This window comes from Cnephaeus nilssonii, assembly GCF_951640355.1.
Source record: "Cnephaeus nilssonii genome assembly, chromosome: 10".
Lineage (NCBI taxonomy): Eukaryota > Metazoa > Chordata > Mammalia > Chiroptera > Vespertilionidae > Cnephaeus > Cnephaeus nilssonii.
The window spans coordinates 42,257,319-42,278,193 of NC_137081.1; the positions used below are offsets into that span (position 1 = coordinate 42,257,319).

General features: G+C 52.1%; 1 protein-coding gene across 1 annotated transcript; it reads right to left on the bottom strand.

The window, feature by feature from the left end:
- Positions 1 to 1,975: 1,975 nt before the first annotated feature.
- HOXD3 (homeobox D3) lies at positions 1,976 to 6,975 on the bottom strand. Its single transcript, XM_079781750.1, has 2 exons — positions 6,385 to 6,975; positions 1,976 to 4,404 (listed from the first exon to the last, which is right to left on the bottom strand). The coding sequence occupies exons 1-2, from the start codon at positions 6,920 to 6,922 to the stop codon at positions 3,647 to 3,649; spliced, it is 1,296 nt and encodes a 431-aa protein (XP_079637876.1). The 5' UTR covers positions 6,923 to 6,975; the 3' UTR covers positions 1,976 to 3,646.
- Positions 6,976 to 20,875: the final 13,900 nt, after the last annotated feature.

Sequence of the window (20,875 nt, forward strand, 5' to 3'; positions counted from 1 at the left end):
CAGGCCGGGGCCTGAGTTTCCCCTGGTAGCCAGCTCTGCCCGCAGCTCTTTCCCTCCTGCCACCTCCCATTTTGCAGTGGGCTGTCCCTGCTGCCTCACCTCTACCTTGCTTTATTTCACACTTGATTGAAAGGAACCACTGCCACTCCCATCCGTGGGCGGAGGCTGGAGGCCCTAACCCTTTTCTTCTGGCCTCGGGAAGATTCCCCCACAGCCTCCCAGATCGCCTCCCCCAAAGATCCCCCCACAGCCTCCCAGATCGCCTCCCCCAAAGCGGTCACTACAGGAAAAGGCAGAGCTGGTCAAGGCCTGCGTCCAAGAGGCATTTCCTCCCCGTGGGCAAACGAAGGGAACCTCCTAGACACCAAGGCCCGGAGCTAGGCTAGGCCCTTCCCCAGCTCCGGTCGTCGGCCTCGCGGTGCCTTTGAGTGGCCTCCCCCGCCTCCGCGGAGCCCGTGGGGAAGCTGCGCACACAATGGTGCAGCCGCTCCGGAAGGCGGGCCGCTCGGGGCGTCCTCAACCCCGCGCCCGGCGGCGAGGGCCCGCAGCCTCGAGGCCTTGGTGCGTTCCCCATTGTCCCCCGCGCGCCCGTCACGGGATAGGGCGGCGGTCTGCTTTCCGGCCAGCTCGCCCCTTCCCGCGGCAGGCCCTCCCCGGGAGCCGGAGCCTCAACCCGGAGCGCCGCAGCCGGCCGGGCTCCCCTCCCCCACCCTCCTTTCTCTGCTGCTGGCGGGGGGAGGGGGCGACGCTCTCCGATAGAGCAGCTATTGTGACCTTCCCTCGAGGAGTGGGAGCCCAGCCGAGTGTGTGCCGCCGGCGGCGGCGGGGGAGGAGGCGGCTGTGTGTGCAAACCTCGGGTACGGAGGGGAAATAAATAAAACTTTGCAACCTCGGGCAGTTGGGCCCTTCGGAGGGCGTTCGGTTGTGTTTAGACTCTGGTGCTTCCTAACACTAATTGCAGGCTCAAAGGGAGCAGAATTTATGGCGGAGGCCAGGGCAGCTTGTTTATAATTTATGAAGTTTTAAATGGCTGTGTCGCAGGGCCCACTCTCGCCCTGGCCTGTGGCCGCGCGGGAAGCGCCCTCCCCAGACTCCCCACCCGCGCCAGGAGCGACGTGGTGTGGCCCATCCGAGCCATTCGGGGAAGCTTTCTCCAAGGAGGAGAGGGAGCGGCACATTTGTCCCAAGAGAACGCCTCCACCCCACAGGAGAAGGTGCCTCCGGGCGGCTGCGGCTGCCTGGGGAGGGAGCCCCGAACCCCGCGCTTCTTTGGAGTCTTGGTGTGAGAGGGAGCTGATGTCAGCCGGGCTAGACACCGTTTAAAGTCTAATCCATGAAACCCTAAGCCGCAGATGACACTTGGGGCCTCGCAGACACCCGCAGACTCAGCAGATACTCCTGCGGTAACAGACCGCACTGGAAAACGCCTGGAGCCATGATGCATTATGTATTTTTATTATTACTTATGGTAGCAAGAGGAGATGAGGGAAAACCGGGCTGAATCTAAACAGCCTAACAATTCATCTATTTAATATTTAGCCAGTTAAGAAAGATTGTTATCCCTGCAAAGCAGCAAGCTCTTCTTTGATTTCCCTAATAATTTTAAAAATAATTTCTTACAAGACAATTAGAAATTCTGCCTATGGATGCAAATTTCATAGAAAACAATTTTAATCCTTGAAAGTGGGTAAACTATCCCTTCGGTTGAAGTCATTTATTCTTGCTGATACACTTGTACAACATGTATATTTTAAGCCTGCTTGGAAAAGGTGAAATTTAACAAAAGGATAACCCCCTCCCGCCCCCAATCTAACATGCCATTTTTTTTAAATGGCACAAAAGAACAAGGAAACTAAATGTTTTTTTAAGCCGTCATTATTTAGCGAAACACAAACATCCAAATAGAAACGGTTGTTGCTCCACCAGAAGATTAGAAGTTAAATTATTTCCACACAATAGGAATTTCACCTCGTGTCACCAGGGATGTAGTAGGAGTTGCATTATTTGTCAAACCAAATAGAGATGTGTGGGCCGACTTTGCTGAAATACAAAGAATTGAACCTTATCTGAAGGCGTTTTCCAAGTGCCTCCTCCCAGAGAAGTGGGTGGAAGTTGTCCACCCCTAGCTAAAGCCACGCTATTATTTACAAAATGGTTATAAATCCTTGGAGACATTTTTTGCCCATTGAGTACAAAGGAACAGGAGAAAACAAGGTGTTTATACTTGTGTTCCATTAATGAAACTTTTATTACTTTACATCATGGGGAATGCTTGTTTTCTTTAGAAATGAACCACCATCCACTATAAAGGAAAAAGTCGTGACAGCATTTCCTAGAGAGAAGGCTTAGGTGACTGTCTCCAAATGATCATTTCTCTTCCTGCACCTTAACTTTTTCGTAGCTCAATTCTTCTTACGACTTCTCCTGTATCTTTTCTTTTGATTGTCAGTTTTCTTTCAAAGTTCTTTTTTTTATTACTTAACACAGAAAAGTGAGCTCTGGCCCCCCCAATGTAAATGCAATCTAAAAAGGTGGATTTGTGTCTAGAAAGACGGGTAGAAACAGCAAAGCAGGCACAGTACAAAGCTCTACCCAAATCACCCCGCCTGGAACATTTCTAGGTTTGCATCCTCAGATTCTTCCCCCTAATGTCAATAGCTGGGATGTAATCAAGTATCCCAGAACCAATGTGTGCACTAGATTCCAAATACATGAAAAAAAAAAAACGTATTTCAAAGGTTCAGCCTATTTGGGGGTCTTCCATTGAGGTTGTGGGGAAAATAAAGGCAGTGATCTACTTGCAAGTGTGTGTGATTAACACAGATACTCTTCCAACTGAGAAATTCTTTATTCTAAATATTTGTTCAAATAGTACCAGACAATTTGAAATCAATAAACTGTGTCGAGTTGGAGGGCTGTGGCTGTTTGAGAAATGAATAACGGGTGTCGTCTGACTCTACCCATGAAGGACAATTTGCGGTCTTAATCCTTTACATCAACTACAAACACCAGCCACGGTTACAACTGTTCAAAACTACTCTCTCAGCTAGTTCAGACCAAGGGGACGAAAGAGATGAAATGTGGCCCCCGAGGCCTGGGAGCGCGTTCCTAAGCTGGCTGGAGAATTCTACAAGTATACACATAAATACATTAAGACGAGGATAAATAATCAGAGAAACGAAATGACTCGCTTCAAATAATAAATACAGATTGTTGAGTCCGATTCAATCCTTACAGGACGGGGAAGGAGCATATAAATTAAGGTCTCCGCAACGAGGCTAGACGCGGGCCAGGCCAGAGCTCTCCAGGCTCCGGTCCTTCTGCCGAGCGCGCGGCCGGCGAATCTCAGACTTACCTTCGGGACATCATTACCAGCCTGGAGCCCCTCGGTCCGCAGTGTTTGGCACTGTCAGGCTTACAGAGGAGAATCCTTGCGGTTGATTTATGGCGAGTCACCCAAAGGAGGATGCGCCTGGAGGGGAGGCCCAGTCGCCTGCGCCTCGGCCCGCTGTTGGCCCGCAACCCGGAGAGGCAGCGGCCGGGACCGGGCGAGGGAGGGTCACCGGCGGCCCCGCGGGCCCCGCCCGCCACCCGCCACCAAAGCAACAGAGGTAATCGCGCCAGGAGTTCGGGCCGTCGGCGGCCGCTACAGATGCGTCAGTTTGGGGGCCTCGGGCAGGCGTCCCTGAGAAGAGTGGTGGGCCGAGAGATCTGTGTAGGTGGGATGAGGGTCGCACGGTGCGTGGTGGTGGTTGCCGGGAATCTGCGCGGCGCAACTGTAGTCCACGCTGGCCGAAGACGGATGCGAGAGGTGGCCCAGGTTGAAGACCGGCCCGGACGCGGGCGCCATGGAGTCGACGAAGTTACCGCCCACGTACACGGGGCTTCCCTGCAGGTTGGCGCTGGCGAAGCCGCCGCCGTTGCTCGCCATGGGGTGGGGCTCGAACTCGGGCGCCGGGTACCGCTTCTGCTGCGGCAGGCAGCTGCTGAGCGGCGCCGTGTAGGCGGCCAGGCCGTACATGTTGGGCTGGGATTTCGCGAAAGCCGGAGGCGAGGGCGCGTCGTAGGCGAGGCCCGGCACCGGCGGCAGCTGGCCCGAGTAGGCCACGTGGCCCGCCGAGCCCCCGAGCGGCGGGCTGCGCTCCGGGGACTGGCCCGCCGGCGAGTGCAGGATGCCCTTGGCCTTCTGGTCCTTCTTGTACTTCATGCGCCGGTTCTGGAACCAGATCTTGATTTGACGCTCCGTGAGGTTCAGCAGGTTGGCCATCTCCACGCGGCGTGGCCGGCACAGGTAGCGGTTGAAGTGGAACTCCTTCTCCAACTCCACCAGCTGTGCGCTCGTGTACGCGGTGCGCACCCGCTTGGACGCTGGGCCCGGCGGGCTCTTGTCCTCGCAGCTCTCTCCTGGGCAGGGAGGGAGAGGGGGGGGGGGGGACGCTGAGAGGGAGAGGTGGGGGCACCCAGGGCTGCAAAGAAGTGCTTCCCTGGTTTCCCTCCTCTTCCCCCCACTTTAATCCTGGCTGGATTGGGGAGGGGCGTTTGAGAGGTGAGATTCTAAGGAGGAACTCACCGGCCCCTGGCCTACCAATCAGTCGCACCTGAAACACCCATCTGCCGTCTGAGGTTTGATTCCCTCTGCCCAACCCCTCCCCTCCAGCCTAGTCCATCATCCGGTCCCAAAGGCCTTGGAGGAGTTTAATGGGAGACTGGTAGCAGCTGGTAAGGCCTCCCCTCTGCCAAAGAAGGGCCAGACTTCTCTGAACACTACCCTCTGCTAAGGGGTGTGGGGGAGGGAACAGCCCAGCCTGCCTTGCTCAGGGGCTGGCTCCTGGGCAAAGCACCCAGGAAGCATGGACTGAGGGTGGAGATCTTAGCACCTCACTCCAGCCCAGCTGCACCCAAATGCAGAGAAGGTGATAAACCATAAAAATACTGCCCCAGGTTTTAGGGGCCCCAAGACCAGGCTGGGAGCATTTTTAGTACGGCAGTGCTAGGACCAGCAGCCTCAGCACTGTTTTCCACCACCCTTGCCACCTCTCAGCAGCTTGTCCACTCCCTCACTGGGAAGACAAATGGATTTCTCCTGGGAGGGAGGGCCTTCTCCCGCAGCTGGGAAGGAGGGGCGGGAGAAGGAGCTTAGGGCTGGAAGATACTTTTCCCTTAGGAGCAGCAGTCCCAGAGAGCAGCAGGCAAACCAGAGACCAGGTTTGCTAACAAGCTAGCTGCATTCTGGGCTTCACCCTGGCCCTGAATGGATAGGCAAGTTCATCTCCCTGAAGATAAGCCACATCAGAGGACACAAGACCAAGCCAGCTGAGAAGAGAGAGGAAGCAGGCCTCAGAGCTCCCGTCCCTGCCCATCTTCTCCCACACACCCTGAGTGGGCCTGCAGAAGATCTTCTCTACTCCAGGGTCTCCCTTTCCAGGGAGAGGGACACAACAGGAGGCTGTTCCTGTTTCAGAGCATATCCTCTGGGGGAGGGAGGATGTCTGGCCTGTGGGCCTGGCTGTATAAGGCCCACAAAATCGAAATCATTTGGTCTGGCCCTGCCAAGGCATTTGGGGTGAGTTAATTAAATGTTTGACCAAATATAGCAGGCTAATTTTTGAGTTGATAATTTTGTATGGCCTGAGAATGATGTCATAAATATCCAAATGGTGCTTAGCAGAAAAAAGTTTCCCCACCCCTGCCCTAGGATATGCTCCTCCCTATATTATAGGTTTGCTGGGTGGGGAGAATTGGGCAGGGGTGGGCCAAATAGATCCCTTGGTTATGCCTTGGAGGCCCTGGTTGGATTCAAGGGCACCACTTTGTTATTTTATGGTCTTGGGCAAGTCACTTATCATCTCTAATAGTTTCCTTACCTACAAAATGGGAATTTTATCATATACCTGCCTCAAAGGGTTCTTTGAAAAATTAAATAAGATAATACTTGTAAAGCACTTAGCATGTTCTTAACATAGCACTCCACAGACTTTAGTTATTAATTTAAGAGACTGGAATTCATGTGATAGGGACTACGTAACATCCTTAGCCAAGTTTTGAAGTGCTATTGGATGGAAACAAGGAGCTGAATTATGACCAGCAGCCTAGGAAAGCAGATAGTAGGTCAGTATAAAGAGCTGTCTATTAATAACTATGAGACGTGCCCAGCCATGCCACCAACAGCCTGGAATGGAAGGGAGAGACCCTGTCACTGTAAGGGTATAGCCCCCAATCAGGGACACTATAAAGAAGGGACATTTCTGTGTCAGTAGGAGGTTAGACATATGGCCTCCAAGGTTACACCTCCAGCCCTGAGTCTCTTGGTTCCTAGGAGAGCTAGCTTCTTGGGGTCCGTGTGGAGGGGATGGAGCCCAGGGGTAAGCGCCCTCAAAGAGCTACCTGCAGTGGTACAGCTGTTCTTCTGCTTGGAGTTCTGTCGGGACTCTTTCATCCAAGGGAAGATCTGCTTGCTGATGGTGGCTGAAGAGCCAGAAGCACTGGGCCCACCCTTGACCTTCTTGGCAGGCACTCCACCTCCAGGATTAGTGGGCGAGGAAGGTGGCAGGGTTGGTGGTGGAGGAGGGGGCTGTGGTGGCTGCTGCTCTGAGTTCAGACCCGGAGGCTGGCTGCTACCCCCACCCTGGCTGTTCCCAGTGCCAGGCCGCATGCAGCTGCCATTGAGTTCAGCCGCCTTGTGGGCTGGCGCTCGCAGAGGTGCAGAGCTCTGGATGGAGCAGGCAGAACCTGGGTATTCAGTGTCCAGAGAGTTGGCAGCAGTAGGGGGTGGAAAAGGCTGATGGGGGGCACTGTAGCCATATGTGTCAGTGGCTTTGCTGTAGCCATAGCCTCCAAAGAGTCCTGGGTTTTCATAGTAAGCAGCCTTCTGCATCGTGCACTCAGGGAGCTCCAGGGCCTGCTGACCCTGCTCAAATAACATTGACCACCACTGTCTCCGTCACTGCCACCTCCGATGTCTGCCGAATCCTGAGAGCGCTGGGGCAGCCCCAGGTTCCAGGTGACCTGCAGAGAAGAAAAGTGAGAGGCCCCAGCGGCTCTGTCATTGGCAAGACCCATCAATATAGAGGTACTAGTTTAGGCTCTCTGCTTCTCACCCACTTAAAAGTGGGGGATCTGGAATTTTATGAAGTTCAACTTATATGAACCCTTGGAAAAGTTAGAAGGAATTTCTCATAAACATATGAAATGATTCCTTCTCTCTAGCTATGTCTAAGGGAAGGGGCTTTTCTTTCTTTCTTTTTTTTTTTCCAGATACAATTTTCCTCCTCCAAAGAGTATCAATTTAGCATTTGAAACTTCATGGAAAAGCACTTGTGGCCTCATACATTTTAATGGCTGATTCTCCCACTTGACTTTGAGCTTCCTGTAGGCAGGGACTGTATCTTATTCATATATATGTAATATCTAGCCCAGGGCCCCCCATGTAGTAAGTGCAATAAATGCTTGTTGAATGACTGACGGAATGGATCAATCAACCACAGAGCCATCTCAGGGTTTTGATGGGCAAAAGAAAACACACTCAGAACAGCCAGAGCTCTCAAAAAAAGTATCTCTCCCACCTGGTTTCAAAATCACAGCATCCTTCATGAAGACCCAGATAGTCCACTTTCCGGTGACAGGGTAAAAATCAGCCCAGTTAGCTCTGTGGTCAGCACTGTGAAATCCACTAGGAAATAAAAACCAAGAAGAGGACTTAAAGACTCCCAGACTTATTTTTGAGGCTAGAAAATGTTTCTTCTTTTTCATCTACATTTTTTTAGACTATTAACTTGGCTTTCTGCTACTTTTAAATGGATACCACTGAGAATGGGTGAAGAGACTTAGAATTTAAAATGCATGGAGCACAGGTGAAAGGTGAATGCTTTATATTATTACTATTATTTTTAACCTGCAGCTATTGTATAGATATTATTATAGACCTCTGCTCTGGATCATCCATTCTACCACCACCACCCAACTCACAACCAGTGAGAGAGCCTCTTTCGGCATGATGAATGGACCCAGAATTAGAAGGGGGAAAAACTAAGAAAAATTCTACCCCTTTTGTGTCTTCTGACTCTTGATGGGGGTTTCCCTTCTCACCCACCCACCCCTTCTCCTGAAAGGCTCCTAAGGAGTTAAAGTATAACTAATACCATTCAACCACTTTTGTCTGCTCCATAAAGAAAACTCATAGGTCAGCTCCCTGGTCTTACTCCTTGATCTCTTCTTTCAGGCAACTTTCCTACCCCACACTCCCTGGCTTACATCATGGTCACCATGATGGACCATACTATCTACACAACTTATGTGGCCTACATACTGGATTTGACCACTAGTTCCAAAATTGCTCCTCTGATCATTCATCTCCCCTCCACTTTCACAAAAAGCTAACCTGATTTTTTTTTAAATATTCATACCCTTCATTTGGTAGTATTATTGCCCGTTTTTGTTTTAAAATATAAGTGAATATGCCATTTATCTTGATAAAAGACAGGTCCTTCTCAATGGGATAATAGAATACTAGGATGTTATGTCTTAGGAATTGTTTCTACTATTGTTATTAAATGTATGCAATTAGGATATCTGTCCAACAAAGATGGTCTTAATTTTTCTTTCAGTTCATTTTCTATATCATCCTCTGACTCCTAAAGTTACCAAGCTACCACCTCATCCTGTGACTAATATTTACATGTGTATATGCCCAGGCAAAAGTGCCAGGTACACTGGGTTTCCTTAAGTTTTGGTACTTTTCTGGGATCCTGCTTCCAGTTTTAAACTTTGGGCCCTCTGGATGTCAAAATGGTCACATTGGACACTGAGACCACCAGAATCACTGCTGCTTCTGTCATTCCACTTACAACTGCGGAAGCAAAACACGCCCCTCTTGCCTCCTAGGTTGACCAAGTTTATCTTGCTAGGTGGACCAGTCATATTAAAACCGCTTCTTCAAGAACTGACCAGGTCTTTGAAACAGATGGCTTTACATATATATCTGCTCCTATGGCATATTCCTAGAAAACGCTCGGTGTACAGACGTCAAAAGTGCAACTACTGGGCAGCTTCATGAGTAACCACAGAGTCTGTTCACTGTTTTCATTGTATTAAGGAATTTCAAGGCCCACACAATGTCCATTTCCCCCAGAAGCTAGGGCAGTAGGCTTCTCATAAATGGGAAGGACTTTGCAGCTTCCCCTCCCCCCACCAAAAAATATATAGTGCCCTAAAGAAACCACCTCTCCTAAAACAGAACCTGAGAATATTGTTACAAAACTGTTGGGGGAAAAAAAAAGGCTCATTTCTTTCCAGAAATCCCTGCTCCTTGTGAACTCTGCTTGAACCTAAAAAGCAGGAATGGGTCATAAATCACTTGGACAATGGTCAACTGTTCAGTGGCTCATCTTTTCGATCACCCCCCCCCTCTTTTTTTTTTTTCTTTTTTTTCTTTAAGGCTTTCTTTTCTCGCCCTTTGGTATCTCTGCTCATTTGGGCTCCGGGACCCAAATGCCTTGGGGTGAAGACAAGCCCTGTAGGGGGAGGGGCAGTCCTCCAAGTCCTCAGCTGCCCTTTCCTCTCACTCCTCCTCCCCTTCACCCCCCAGACCAGGGAACCAGGCCAGGCCGCCTCCCCAGAACCCTGCCCGCGCCACCCTCGGCCCCTCCGGGCGAAGGGGCGCCAAACCGGGGTCTGGCTTGTCCTTTCTCGAGGTCCCAGGGAATTGCCAACTTAGTCCAGAGGCCCAAGCACAGGCGGGGCTCACGGGTCCCCAGCGGGAAGGAAAGCAGCCTCTGAGCGACCACCGCCGCTCCCCAGGCCCGGCTGCTTTGTCCGCCGCACCCACCGCGCCTCCGAAACAGCTGAATCCAGATACTTGCTCACTGCACTTAATTCTGCCCGAGATCAATACCTAATATGATACCGAATAAATAAAAGGCGCTCACAGCGGCCAGGGGACGGGGTTATTAAGCAGCTGGAGCTCTCACGGTGCATATCAATGCACCTGTCATTGTGGTTTGAAACAAAATTTATGACTGCGAGCGCGGCGGCAGTAAACGCTTCAGTAAGGAAAGAAAAGAAAAACACTTCCCCAAGCCCGGCACTTTTCAGAAGTGGGAAACAGTCTCCGCGTAGGAGGAAGCGCAGCAAAAGAATGCCCTACTCCGCACTTTTCCCGGGGCCCGCGCCCCCGGAGCAGGGTGATTATATAAAGTGGCCGGTGCCGCCTCCTGGAGCAGCTCTGCCGGGCGGCCGGACGCGGGAGGGGAAGCGCGCAGCCTCTCCGGGGCCGAAGACCTGCCGCCCGCCGCGGCCCGGGGACGCCAGGAGGCTCGCGGACCGCACCGCGCGGAGGCCGGCCCGGCGCCTGCGGGCCCACCGCGGCCCAGGAAAGGCCGAGGGGCTTGGGAAGGGAGGGGGCGGCCGTCTCTGGGCTGTGACTAGCGCTCAGTGGTCGTAAATCACGGATGGGTAGAGTGGGTCCGTGCAAGTTGAAAGAGAAGGGGGAGGTGATGGTGTGCTGGTTGCTTTTGTTAGTCTCAATTTTTTGGAGGTTCGAGTTGCGTCTTCTCTCCCTGTTTTGCCTAAACCAGGGCCTCGGGAGCCCACAGATCTCCTTCTGGCAGACACGACTCTTGCTGGGTATCCCCGTAACTCACTGGAACTGAGCAATGATTCTTCCTTCCTGTTGGCCTTGCTACTTCGGGATTTTGTAGCTACTCCTTTTCAGGTTTGCTGGGGAGGGGAAATATTTACCACAAAGCTTTCTGCCCAAGTTCTCCTGATCTCTCAGCCCGAGCCTCTTCTGACCTATGGGGAGCCCTGGATGGGCCTTCTAACTCACTCTTGTTTAGCCCAGATAACTTGGTATGTAATACACCCTGCATTTAAGGCACTGGGCTCACCCCATTAAAGCGCCATAAATTTGAAGGCCGATGATCGGTTATCATGTAACGGGCTGCAGTTCACACTGAGGTGATCCACTTCAAAGCCGCCCTTTTGTTTTGTCTTGATGTATGAATCCTGAGATGGCTACTTTGAGTTGCTGGACAGATGGAAATGTAGTGGAAATAGTTTTTTTAAGTCACGCCACTCACCACAATTGTATATATGAGTGTGTGTGTGTGTGTGTGTGTGTGTGTTCTCAAATTTTGTCTCTAAGTCTTTTTGTGGGCTCTTCGGGTTTCTTTTGATAGTCTGTTCAGGTGGATCTGGAACAAAATGGAAAACTCTCAGTGGCCGCTGGTTCTTACAAACACTTACATGTCCAGAGGCTTTACCCCCCTTAAGGCTGTCATAATCAATGTGACTGTTGTAAAGGGTGCCTGCAGCCATTGCAGGTGCCTTCTACCGGGCAGAAAAGAAACTCGGTTGGCTCCTGGGGAGAGAGTAGCCTTTAACACTGAAATCCTTGGCTGGGTGGGAGAAGGGGGATTTGGGCCTGAGGGAAGGATCACACCCTTGGGCAGGGGGTGTACCAAGTGGGTCAGAGGTTCAGGGAAACCAGTCCCCCTCCTGCTGCTCCAACCAAGCTCCAAATGCTCCAGGTTTCCCAATCCCCCAGGCCAAGCCCACCTTCTAAGAGCAGAAGAGGGGGACTGTACAGAATTGGAGTGGAAGGGAGGCTACCACGACATAGCACCAGAAAAGGACGGGGAATATGTAGATGGGCCTGGGTGAGTCCCAGTCAACAGCTGCCACAGCGGCTCCAGCAAAGAGGGTACTGGACACTGTTTCTCGGTTTCTACATTATATATTGATGCTTTCCCCGAGTTTATTTTATTCCAGTAAGTACCAACCACCCTTCTGGTCTGGGCTGCAAACCGACTAAGAAACAAACATCCCTTCCGCCCTCACCCCAAAACAGTCCGTGCTGCACACCACTGCCAGGCGTTCAGCAAGTACCTGCCCCAGGCAGGTGAAAGTAGACAATCCCCCCTCTTGCATCTGCCCTGTGCAATTTGTCGACTCACTAGTTTGCAAACACTAAACCACGCTGGGAAAGCCCCACACAAAGCATTCCGGGCCCTTCTAAAGACCAGAGCGCAAAGCCATAAGCCTTTGAAGTGACCTTTGGCTCACGCGGTAATAACTCACCCTTAATGAACACCCAACGGAAGCGCCTCGAAGAAATCCTGGCCCGGTAGAGATCCTAACATCACGCCTGGACTTCAGCTTCCCAGCCGGCTGGGATCCAGGGGGTCCTCTCCGCTGGGCTGGCCAGAGGGCTATGCGATGGAGGCACGATGCACTCAGGCCCACCGACCCGACCGGACCAGAGAATCCCAAAGCTGCTTTATACGATACATTCACGTGGGCAGACGTCAACTTTTGCTGCTTGATTGTTTTTTTTGTTTGTTTTTTATTGTTTTTAAAAAAGGGTTCTTTAAAAGTAGGAGCTTCCCCTCAGAAGGAGGGCTAAATTGGGAGACCACCCAGGGCCACGATCTCCGGATGCAGGTAGCTAGATTTTGTTTCCCAGCCACGGAGGAACAGGGTAAGTTTGCTCCTGGGCGTTCAGGGGTGCGCTTTGCTCTCTGGGTGCAAGAGGCTTGAGGAAAGTGAAGAGGACCCCAAGGCAGCCCAGAGCCCCCACCGCCTTCTCCTGCGCTCCCTCCCCAAACCACCCGCCATTTAGCACCAGCGGACCTCAGACCCTGCTTGTCCAGAACTGCAGGCTTCACAGGGCTGGCTCTGGGCCACCAGCTCAAGTACCCTTTCCACAGCCAGGAACTGGGGGAGCAGGGGAGGGAACTCCTTCTGAGAGCTGTCATTGAGGAGCTGGTCCCAGGCAGCCCCGGCCCTGTACCCCATCCCTCACGAGCACCACGGAAGAGTCTTTAGGATCAGGAGCCTTTACAATAGGGTTCGGGTTATTGAAATTTTCGGGAAGTTATAAGTGAGTGCTCCATGGGGCCAAATGAAATGCTGCTTGTAGTAATTGGATTCAGCTGACTAAGTTGGCAGGCGCGCAGCTCCAAGGCAGCAAGCGAAGAAAAATGTCCAGTGACTTTAAGTTCTGATGGAGCCAACCACAGGCAATTGACAAAACAACTTTACTACTCTCCTTTCCAGGCAATGCCGCTAGAAGTTGGTCCCTCTCCCGCTGGTGTCCAGTCACAACCCAGGTGAAGGGAGGGCTCCTTGCTTTCTGGGTCCCTCTCTCTACAGAAGCCCCGTCTGGGACCTGGCCCCGTGGCTTCCCAGGAGCATGGAGCCCCTCTCTCAGACTCAGATTGCTGCTTGCTTAGGCTTCGGCCCCTGGGAAAGACCCTGGATGGATTGTCCTGTCCTCCCCCAGCCAGCAGCCACACGGCATAGTAAACAAAAGGATGGATGGGATGCTGGAGTCAAAATACAATTTAGCTTCCATTCCTGGTTCTTTGGGGAGAAGGACCCAGAAGCCCTAAACCTTTTCTTTGCCACTCTTGCAGTCAAAACCTTAGATTAGTGAGGGGAACGTGGAGGAGCCTCCCAAACTCTTCTGGGTAAGTTTGGGGGTTCTCTTGAATTTGGGGAGATAATCTTGAGTGACACTTTCACCTTCCAAGAAAAACAATAAGCCAAGAGCAAAAGATAAAGGCGTCTGTATGTGGAGCTAGCTCCCAGAACAATGCAGGGAGCTGGCTGGCCACAGAGTTTATTTTAAATACATATAAATCAACCTGCCTGCGCCCAACCGGGCAGCCCAAGACACGGCATTAATATGATGCTCCATCTTACTTTGGCAGTGACAGTGTAAAAAAAGTTTCTTTTTATTCATTTTCAGCCCATTCTCATAACTGCACTTGTACCCCCAAAATACTTCCTTCAACCCCCAGCCCCGCACTGAACCTCTCTTCAAACTGCCACGTTCCTTTCCCCCACCCCACGCCACCACCGCCACCCTCCAAGTCTGTCAAGGTAGTGTGTCCTCCTAACCTTTGGGTAGGCGGGGAGCATTCCCACAAAGCGCGCCTTGTTACAATTAATCACCCGTCCTCGATGTATATGTAGAAGTGTATCTAGGTCTACGCGGGCTGCCTCACCAATTGGCAATAATCAAGATCACAGATTACACAAAATAAATCATATTTAGTATCCCGTTCAGGGCAGCAAGCAGCCCCGTGCCCAAAGATTTTCATTTTGCCATGCAATTGCTTACCTGGATCCCAATTTATCATAAACCCGGCGTCCTCGGCCTCAGAGCGGGCGCCAGTGGGGGGCAGCGCTAGCCTTCCCCCTTTGTCTGCAGACAACACTGTCCCAAGCCTGGTCTTGCGTGCTCGCTGACGCGGCCATATACCCAGGCACACGGAATTCCCGGTAGAACGGAACCAGGCTGAGGTTCAACTACCAATAAACGCAGGAGGAACGAGTTCTGAGTCCCCGAGCTGGCTTCGCTCGCACTGCGCACCCGTAGGTCCACCCGCCAGCTTGTCCGCTCCCAGGCCCAGAGCAGTGGCTACCCGCGCCTCCACCCACTCCTGGGTTCCTGCCCAGCCCTCCCAGGCCCCCCAGAGCTGGGGGTTTGTTTTGCTTTCAGAATATGGTCCTCTCTGTATTTGGAGAGAGCCCCGGAAACCCCCTCATAGTCCACAAATACAGACGCTGCCTTCAAATGCGAGCATATTTGTTCACGTGACCCAGAGAGAAGATTGTACTGATTGAGGCTGAAACTTTCACACCATCCAGCCCCGGAGCGCAGCCCGGCCTGGGGTCTGGGAGGAGGGGCAGGAGGCGTGGGATCCGGGACCCTTTCCCTGGGGCAGGCATGGGTGGGTTAGAGTTTGAAGGAAAGCTCCCACCCATCTCGCTGCTCGGGAGAGACCTAGTCCCAGCTTGGCTGATGACAGTGGATTGGGGCGCTGGGAGTCTCTTCTCCTACGACCTCTGACCCTGGGCTGGCCATCCACAAGAAGGGATGGAAATTTAGAGGCCTGTCTTAGAGACTTCTCAGAGGGCGGCTGTGGTGCGCTAGACGCTCAGGGTTCCCTTGGCTCCCCGCCTGGTCTGCACCTAGCTTCCCGCATTCCCACGCTCCCACCCGCTCTCCCCTTCCCTGGGCGAGGCCATTACGTTGTGGCACAGCGCAGGGTCAGGCCTTCAGGTAGGAGCCTCTAGCTCCCAGACCGGCCCGTCCCCTCACCACAACCACCACATCACCACTGGTTGGGGCCTTGGCTCAGCTCGCAGACGCGGCAGACGGAGCTGCCACTTCCGAGAGCCGGCACGGGCGCACACGCAGCCGGCCAGGACCGGCGCAGTCCCCACTGTTCACCTTGCTCTCTCCGCCCAGGTCCTGCGCGGCCCCAGCCGGCCAAGGTGCCGAGCTGCCGGTTACCGTGATCTCCGCGCCTCCGGATCCGGCCCGGCCGGCGGGCTCCGCAGGAACGGCGACTGTCAGGCCGTGCCTCCCCGCTTCCTGCGGCGCCTCCAAGAAGGCGCGGGCCAGATGGGAGAGGAGGGCACTTAGGTTTTGGAAATATTAAATCAGGACAGGTTCCCGGCCCTCTTCTAGTGGTCGGGTGGAATTTATGGTAACAATGCTGCATGTGGTCGGAAGAGTGAAGCTCCCCGCTGGCCAGGAGCCTGCGGCTGGCGTCTGGCTCCTGCCTTCCCACGAGCCCCCACGCTGTCCCCCAGCCTGGCCTTCGCCACGGAATCCCACCCCACACGGGGGTCTCGGGCCATTTCTTGAAGTCTCGCTTTCGCGGCCAGCTCTGCTTCTCGGCGGCAATGGGCACCGTCGCCGCCGTTTGCAAGGTCTCCGAAGAGCCGGGAATGAAGGGGGTAAGGTCCTCCACACCCCCATTCCAGAGGCCTGGGAAAGCCCAGAGGGCAGGTCGAGGCTCCAGCCCCCAGGCATGCCAGCCGGCCGGCCTTTTGTTCACCTGGCCGGGCCTGGCTGGAGGCCCACTCCGGACCCCTTTTGGAGCCAGACCGTGGGTGCCCCATTCCACCCCCCGCCCAGAGGACCCCGCCCCCTAGCCTTCCACCGGGGCGAGCAGCCGGCTGAAGCAAGTGTTAATCTCCAGCCAAAGAAGGGGGCCCCTTTGCGGGGAATTTGTCTCCAGGAAAGGATCTAAGCCTTCTTCAATCGGAGCATATGTTCATAGAGCAATAAACCGGAAAGATTTACAGTCCTCGCCCGGCCCCCAACAGCCTCGCACCCTTTCAGGAATTACTTACGATGATTTATCACACCAACCCGGGCAATTGTCACACTGATAAAATAGCCCGGGCCGGTGCCCGCCAAGCCGGGGCCTTGGGAGGCTGTTGGCTGCCAGGCTGCCAGCGGGACTAGGGAGGTTTTGTGTGTGTGTGTGTGGTGGGGGGGAGAGTTCCTCTCCGGGCCTACCAGGAGAAGTGGAGGTGGGTTAGAGTGGGTGGGGTTGGGGTGGGAGGGGAGCCAATTCTCATTGATAAAAAAGTGAGCAACTCGGAGAAAGCACCCGGAATCTGCACTGGAGTCACTTGCAAAGCACATAAACATTTGTCATCTTTGAATAATTGAATTAATGTGTTATTGTTTGAATGTATAATTCATAAGGGAGGAAACTTTGTCTCTGTCTGATGGGGAAATATACATACACCAAAAAAAGAAATCAAAACACACTCAATCCCCAAACAACCACCAAACGCAGCCAGCCTCTCCTCGTGGAAATTATCCTCAAAGCCAAGGAGAGGGAAGGGGCTCAATAAAGAGGCTGTCCTCCCGGGCATCCTGGCAGGATTTGGGGATTTTCGAGCTAGAAAAGTGCGCTGCCCACAGCCCGAATACCCCGCAAGCTGGCGGTGGGATGGGAGCGGAGTGGGTCTGGAACCTCGAATCTCCTTGGTGTGTGGAAGGAAAAGGGCTGAAATGGGAGCAAGTAGGAGATACACAGCCTTTGCATCTGCCCTGGCCTCTCCTGCAAAACCCTCCCCCCAGATTTCCACTCACCCCAGGATATCCCACTTCTGAGGCAAGGACTCCCCCCCCCCATCGCCTTTAGTTTATATCTTTCCCTAAACTTATAAATACAAAAATAAAGGGGAAGGAGAGGAAACTCCTTGCTGGGATGACAGAAGCAGCAGAGCCTCGGTGGGGAGGGAGGGCAGTGGGAGAATCAACTCGGAAATCATTATCTGTTGGTTAAAACCTGCCTGGGGTAAAATTTCAACTCGATTTTATAGCCTCCTATTATGACGCAAAGAAAAATTTACGACCCTCGCTTGAAAAGAGGGCTGGGGCCTTTTCTCACCGGTTTAAGAATAGGCGGCAGATGCCGTGACAGCGACTATTGTTCCCGGTAGACACAGGCGACCGGGCCACTTCGGCCCGCGCGCGCCCGGCGCATCCCCCAGCCGGCGGGCTTTGCAGCTCCTGTTGTCTCCCAGCAGCCCGCGAGCACCCTCGCCCCGAGTCCCTTCTCTCTCTCTCTCTCTCTCTCTCTCTCTCTCTCTCTCTCTCTCTCTCTCTCTCTCTCTCTCTAGGTAATTTTTCATAAGTGCAAACCTTTGCTGAACCAAAGGTCACCATCCAAGCCACTAACAACTCGCCAGCGCGCAGTTCCAAATCAGGAAGCAAAGGGAACTATTTGTCAGCGGCCCTGACAGCTAAATTCATTAAGGATTTAAATCCGAAGAAATAAAAGTCGCCAAAATATTTACCTGCCGGCTGCGCTCCCGCGCCCTCCACGGGGCCCGGGTGGAGGCCGGGGCGCCGCGCGGGGGGCCCGTGGGCGGGTGATATTCTTGGGATCCCTGCACTTTCCAAGTCGGAGAGAGCCCTTTGCGTGGCAGATTAATGACGACTCCGTGTTTCTTAAGGGACGCGCTGAATTAATTATTTCGCCAATCACGTGGTCGGGACTTGTAGAAATCTATTCTTATCATCTTCCTCGCACTTTGAAAATTCTCCGGGTTATGAAAGGCCCTCCCCCAGCTGCCAGCGAGCCGGGGCCGCCAGCCCGGCGTGGGGGGCAGGGAGGGCTCCCCAACATGGCGGGCGGCGGGAGGCGCCGGCTGCCTGCCGAGGGGCCGGTTTACTGTACTGGACTCCGGCGGGCTCGGCTGCGGACTCGCCTCCTCCCCGTCCCAGCCCGCGGTTCCGCACACAGCCGAACTGATGTATTGGTGGGCACCGGAGGAGCCATTAGCCAGAAGACAGGCAAAGGACAATCATAGAAGGTGTCTGAATATTTAAACTTCTGTCTGCGCACTTATAAATACACATGTCCACGCGTCTGGGGCGAGCGCTTCCATATATTAAGGACACATGTCTGATTTTACGCATTCTGCTCATTTCCTGTCTCGAGCAAGTCCCCCCACCCCCATCTACTTTGCAACTGCTGTCTTCGCCCCTTTTCTAGGAGAGGCAAAAAAAAAAAAGCCCTCGTGATAAAAATAGCGCAGGCCACTTGGATAATGGGGAGTGTTTATTGTCGTCTGGAAGGCGGAGGGGGCGCTAGGGGTAAGGAGGGGCAGGTGCTAGAGGCCCCACTAGGGTTGAGTCCCACCAGAAAAGTAGAAGGGGCCCAAGATTGCAGGCCAGCGGGGTCAGGCCGGAGCAGCCACCGGTCAGTCCCAGCTTGGCCCAGAACCCAACACCATACACCCTCTCTTAGAGTTGGGGGTGGGGTGGGGTGGGGAGATCTCTCACTCACCGTGTTACAAACAGAGGCTGAAGAGGTCTAGGGCTGATTGGGGCCACGAAGAAAGCCAACCTGGAGCATCCTTTTAGGCCAGTAACTTATTTTCCTATAAAAAATGATGCCCACCATCCAGCAGCCTGATTTCAAACCCAGACTTCCCAATGCTCACAAAATACGGTGGCCGAATTGGCAGTATGTATGTATGTATGGGGGAGGGTGTAATGATAGAATTGCTAAGCCTTACACAGTTTAACCTTCATATGCCAAGCACATTTTGGAAAATAAAAACAATAGTTTATATTGAATGTTAGCTGTCAGAAGACTTAATGAAGAATGCTTCTGTGGAGGCACCAAACAGGAGGGAGATTTCGCTATACCTTTTATTTCAAATATAGATCAATGAATTACATCAAAACTACAGGCAACAATTAGTATAAATAATACTTTAATCAGTGGCAGCAGAACATTGGTCAATTCTATTTAAAAAGCATCTTGTGTGAACAAACACCACGGGCTGGCTGACAATGTCATCTCCCAACAAAAGGCTGCAATGGACAAAGTGAGATGGGAGTTCGAGGAGCCATGTCCTCAGCAAATACCTCATTCCCCCTCGTCACAACCCCAACACAGCTTTAAAAAACACCACCACCAAAACAAACACTTCTGGCTCATATTTGGGGGAACAGAGTGGAAACAAATAAAAGCAAATGGGCACTGAGCCTTTCTACATCTAGCTTTCCTCTAGAGCACGTTCCCAGATGGAAACTCATTTCCTTCCCTGCCCTAGGTGGCTGGGGGGGGGGGGGGGGGGACTGCTTCTTCCCTGCCCCACTCCTGTGGGCCCAAATGGATGCTGAGGTCCAGTTAGGACCTCAGGGTCGTGGGCTGCCCTCTGGGCCATCCAGGCTAAATTAACATTTCAAAAGGCAATTCCTGGAAGCTGAGAAGGAGAGCTGAGGACTTATAAACAAAGAAGTTGTTTCTCTGATTAAGTTACTTTCCTAAGTAATGTTTGAGAATGAGCTTGGATTTTCTTCATCAAAACTTTCCTCTTGGCTTTCTATTGGGACAGGGGTGAAGGTGTTTAAGTAGTTTTGGCATTTGGCCTAAAGCTGGGTTAAGTAACCTGAACTTTTGGGAAAGGGGGAATCTATAAACAACCTCTATAATATATAGGGGCGGGCAAAAGTAGGTTTACAGTTGTAAGTATGCGAAATAGAATTTATTCTTGTATTATTATTTATTAATTATTGTATCACTTATTTGTATCACACTGTGAACCTACTTTTGCCCACCCCTGTATAGCAGTTGGTTGTTGTGAAAACATACTTTTACCCCCTCCCAAGGAGAAGTTAAATGTATTCACAGGTCTGGGTTTTAAGAAAGAATTTTAGCAACTTTCCAACTTGTCCAAGGATAACTGCTCTTTTCAAATGTTACATCCAAAGACCGCTCTCCATGTTAGAAGGGAAAAAAAGAAGAGAAGGGTAGTTAGAGTCCAAAAGGTTAAGGGTTTAGAGGTCAGTCCTCCCGGCTGAAATACAGCTAATCGAATAGAAAATTTGTCCTCTGGATGAACCTGATTCTGTAATTTAGCCCCGAACTTCAGTAAAATACCTTTTCAGCTTCTCAACGTGAGGGTGTCAGAAAAAAGACATCTTGACTATGTATGAACTCTGTGCTTTTTGTCATAGAAACAATGATGTGAATAATGCAGGAATATCCATCTTTAATATCCCGACGTGCCGATATTCAAGTATTGCCATGTGCAAGTCTGAGAGCCAGGCTCACCCCACAGAGGAACAAAGAGCTGTCCCCAGGGTCTAATACAAAAGACCGAGGCTTGGAAGATACTTTAGAGAAGTGGAATTTCAGCCTAGGGACTCCAGTGAATACCTGCCCTCAACTCTCAGGAGACACTGAACCAAAGAACAGGGCTGCAGAGAAAATCTTTTCTTTCCCCTACACTTAAATGCATTTTTAATTACCACTCAAACCTACTAAAGTGTTCAGAAGCACTGAAAAAAAAACAACAACCCAATTCTGAGTCTTTCTTTCAAGCTCACCCTTTATCCCTCCCCGCTTTTTGTCACTTTTTGATAGCTACAACCTGGGGTTTCTTTTTGGAGCCTGAGGCTTTGGGGTTTAAACTTTCGAAGCCTTGTTCCATTTGAGTATATAAACTCTGGTCATTACCTTTGACTCTTTCCCCCTTATCCCTAAGGGTCAACATTTTAGAAAAATGAGCTTTGAACCCTTCCCTGGCAAGGCATAAGAAA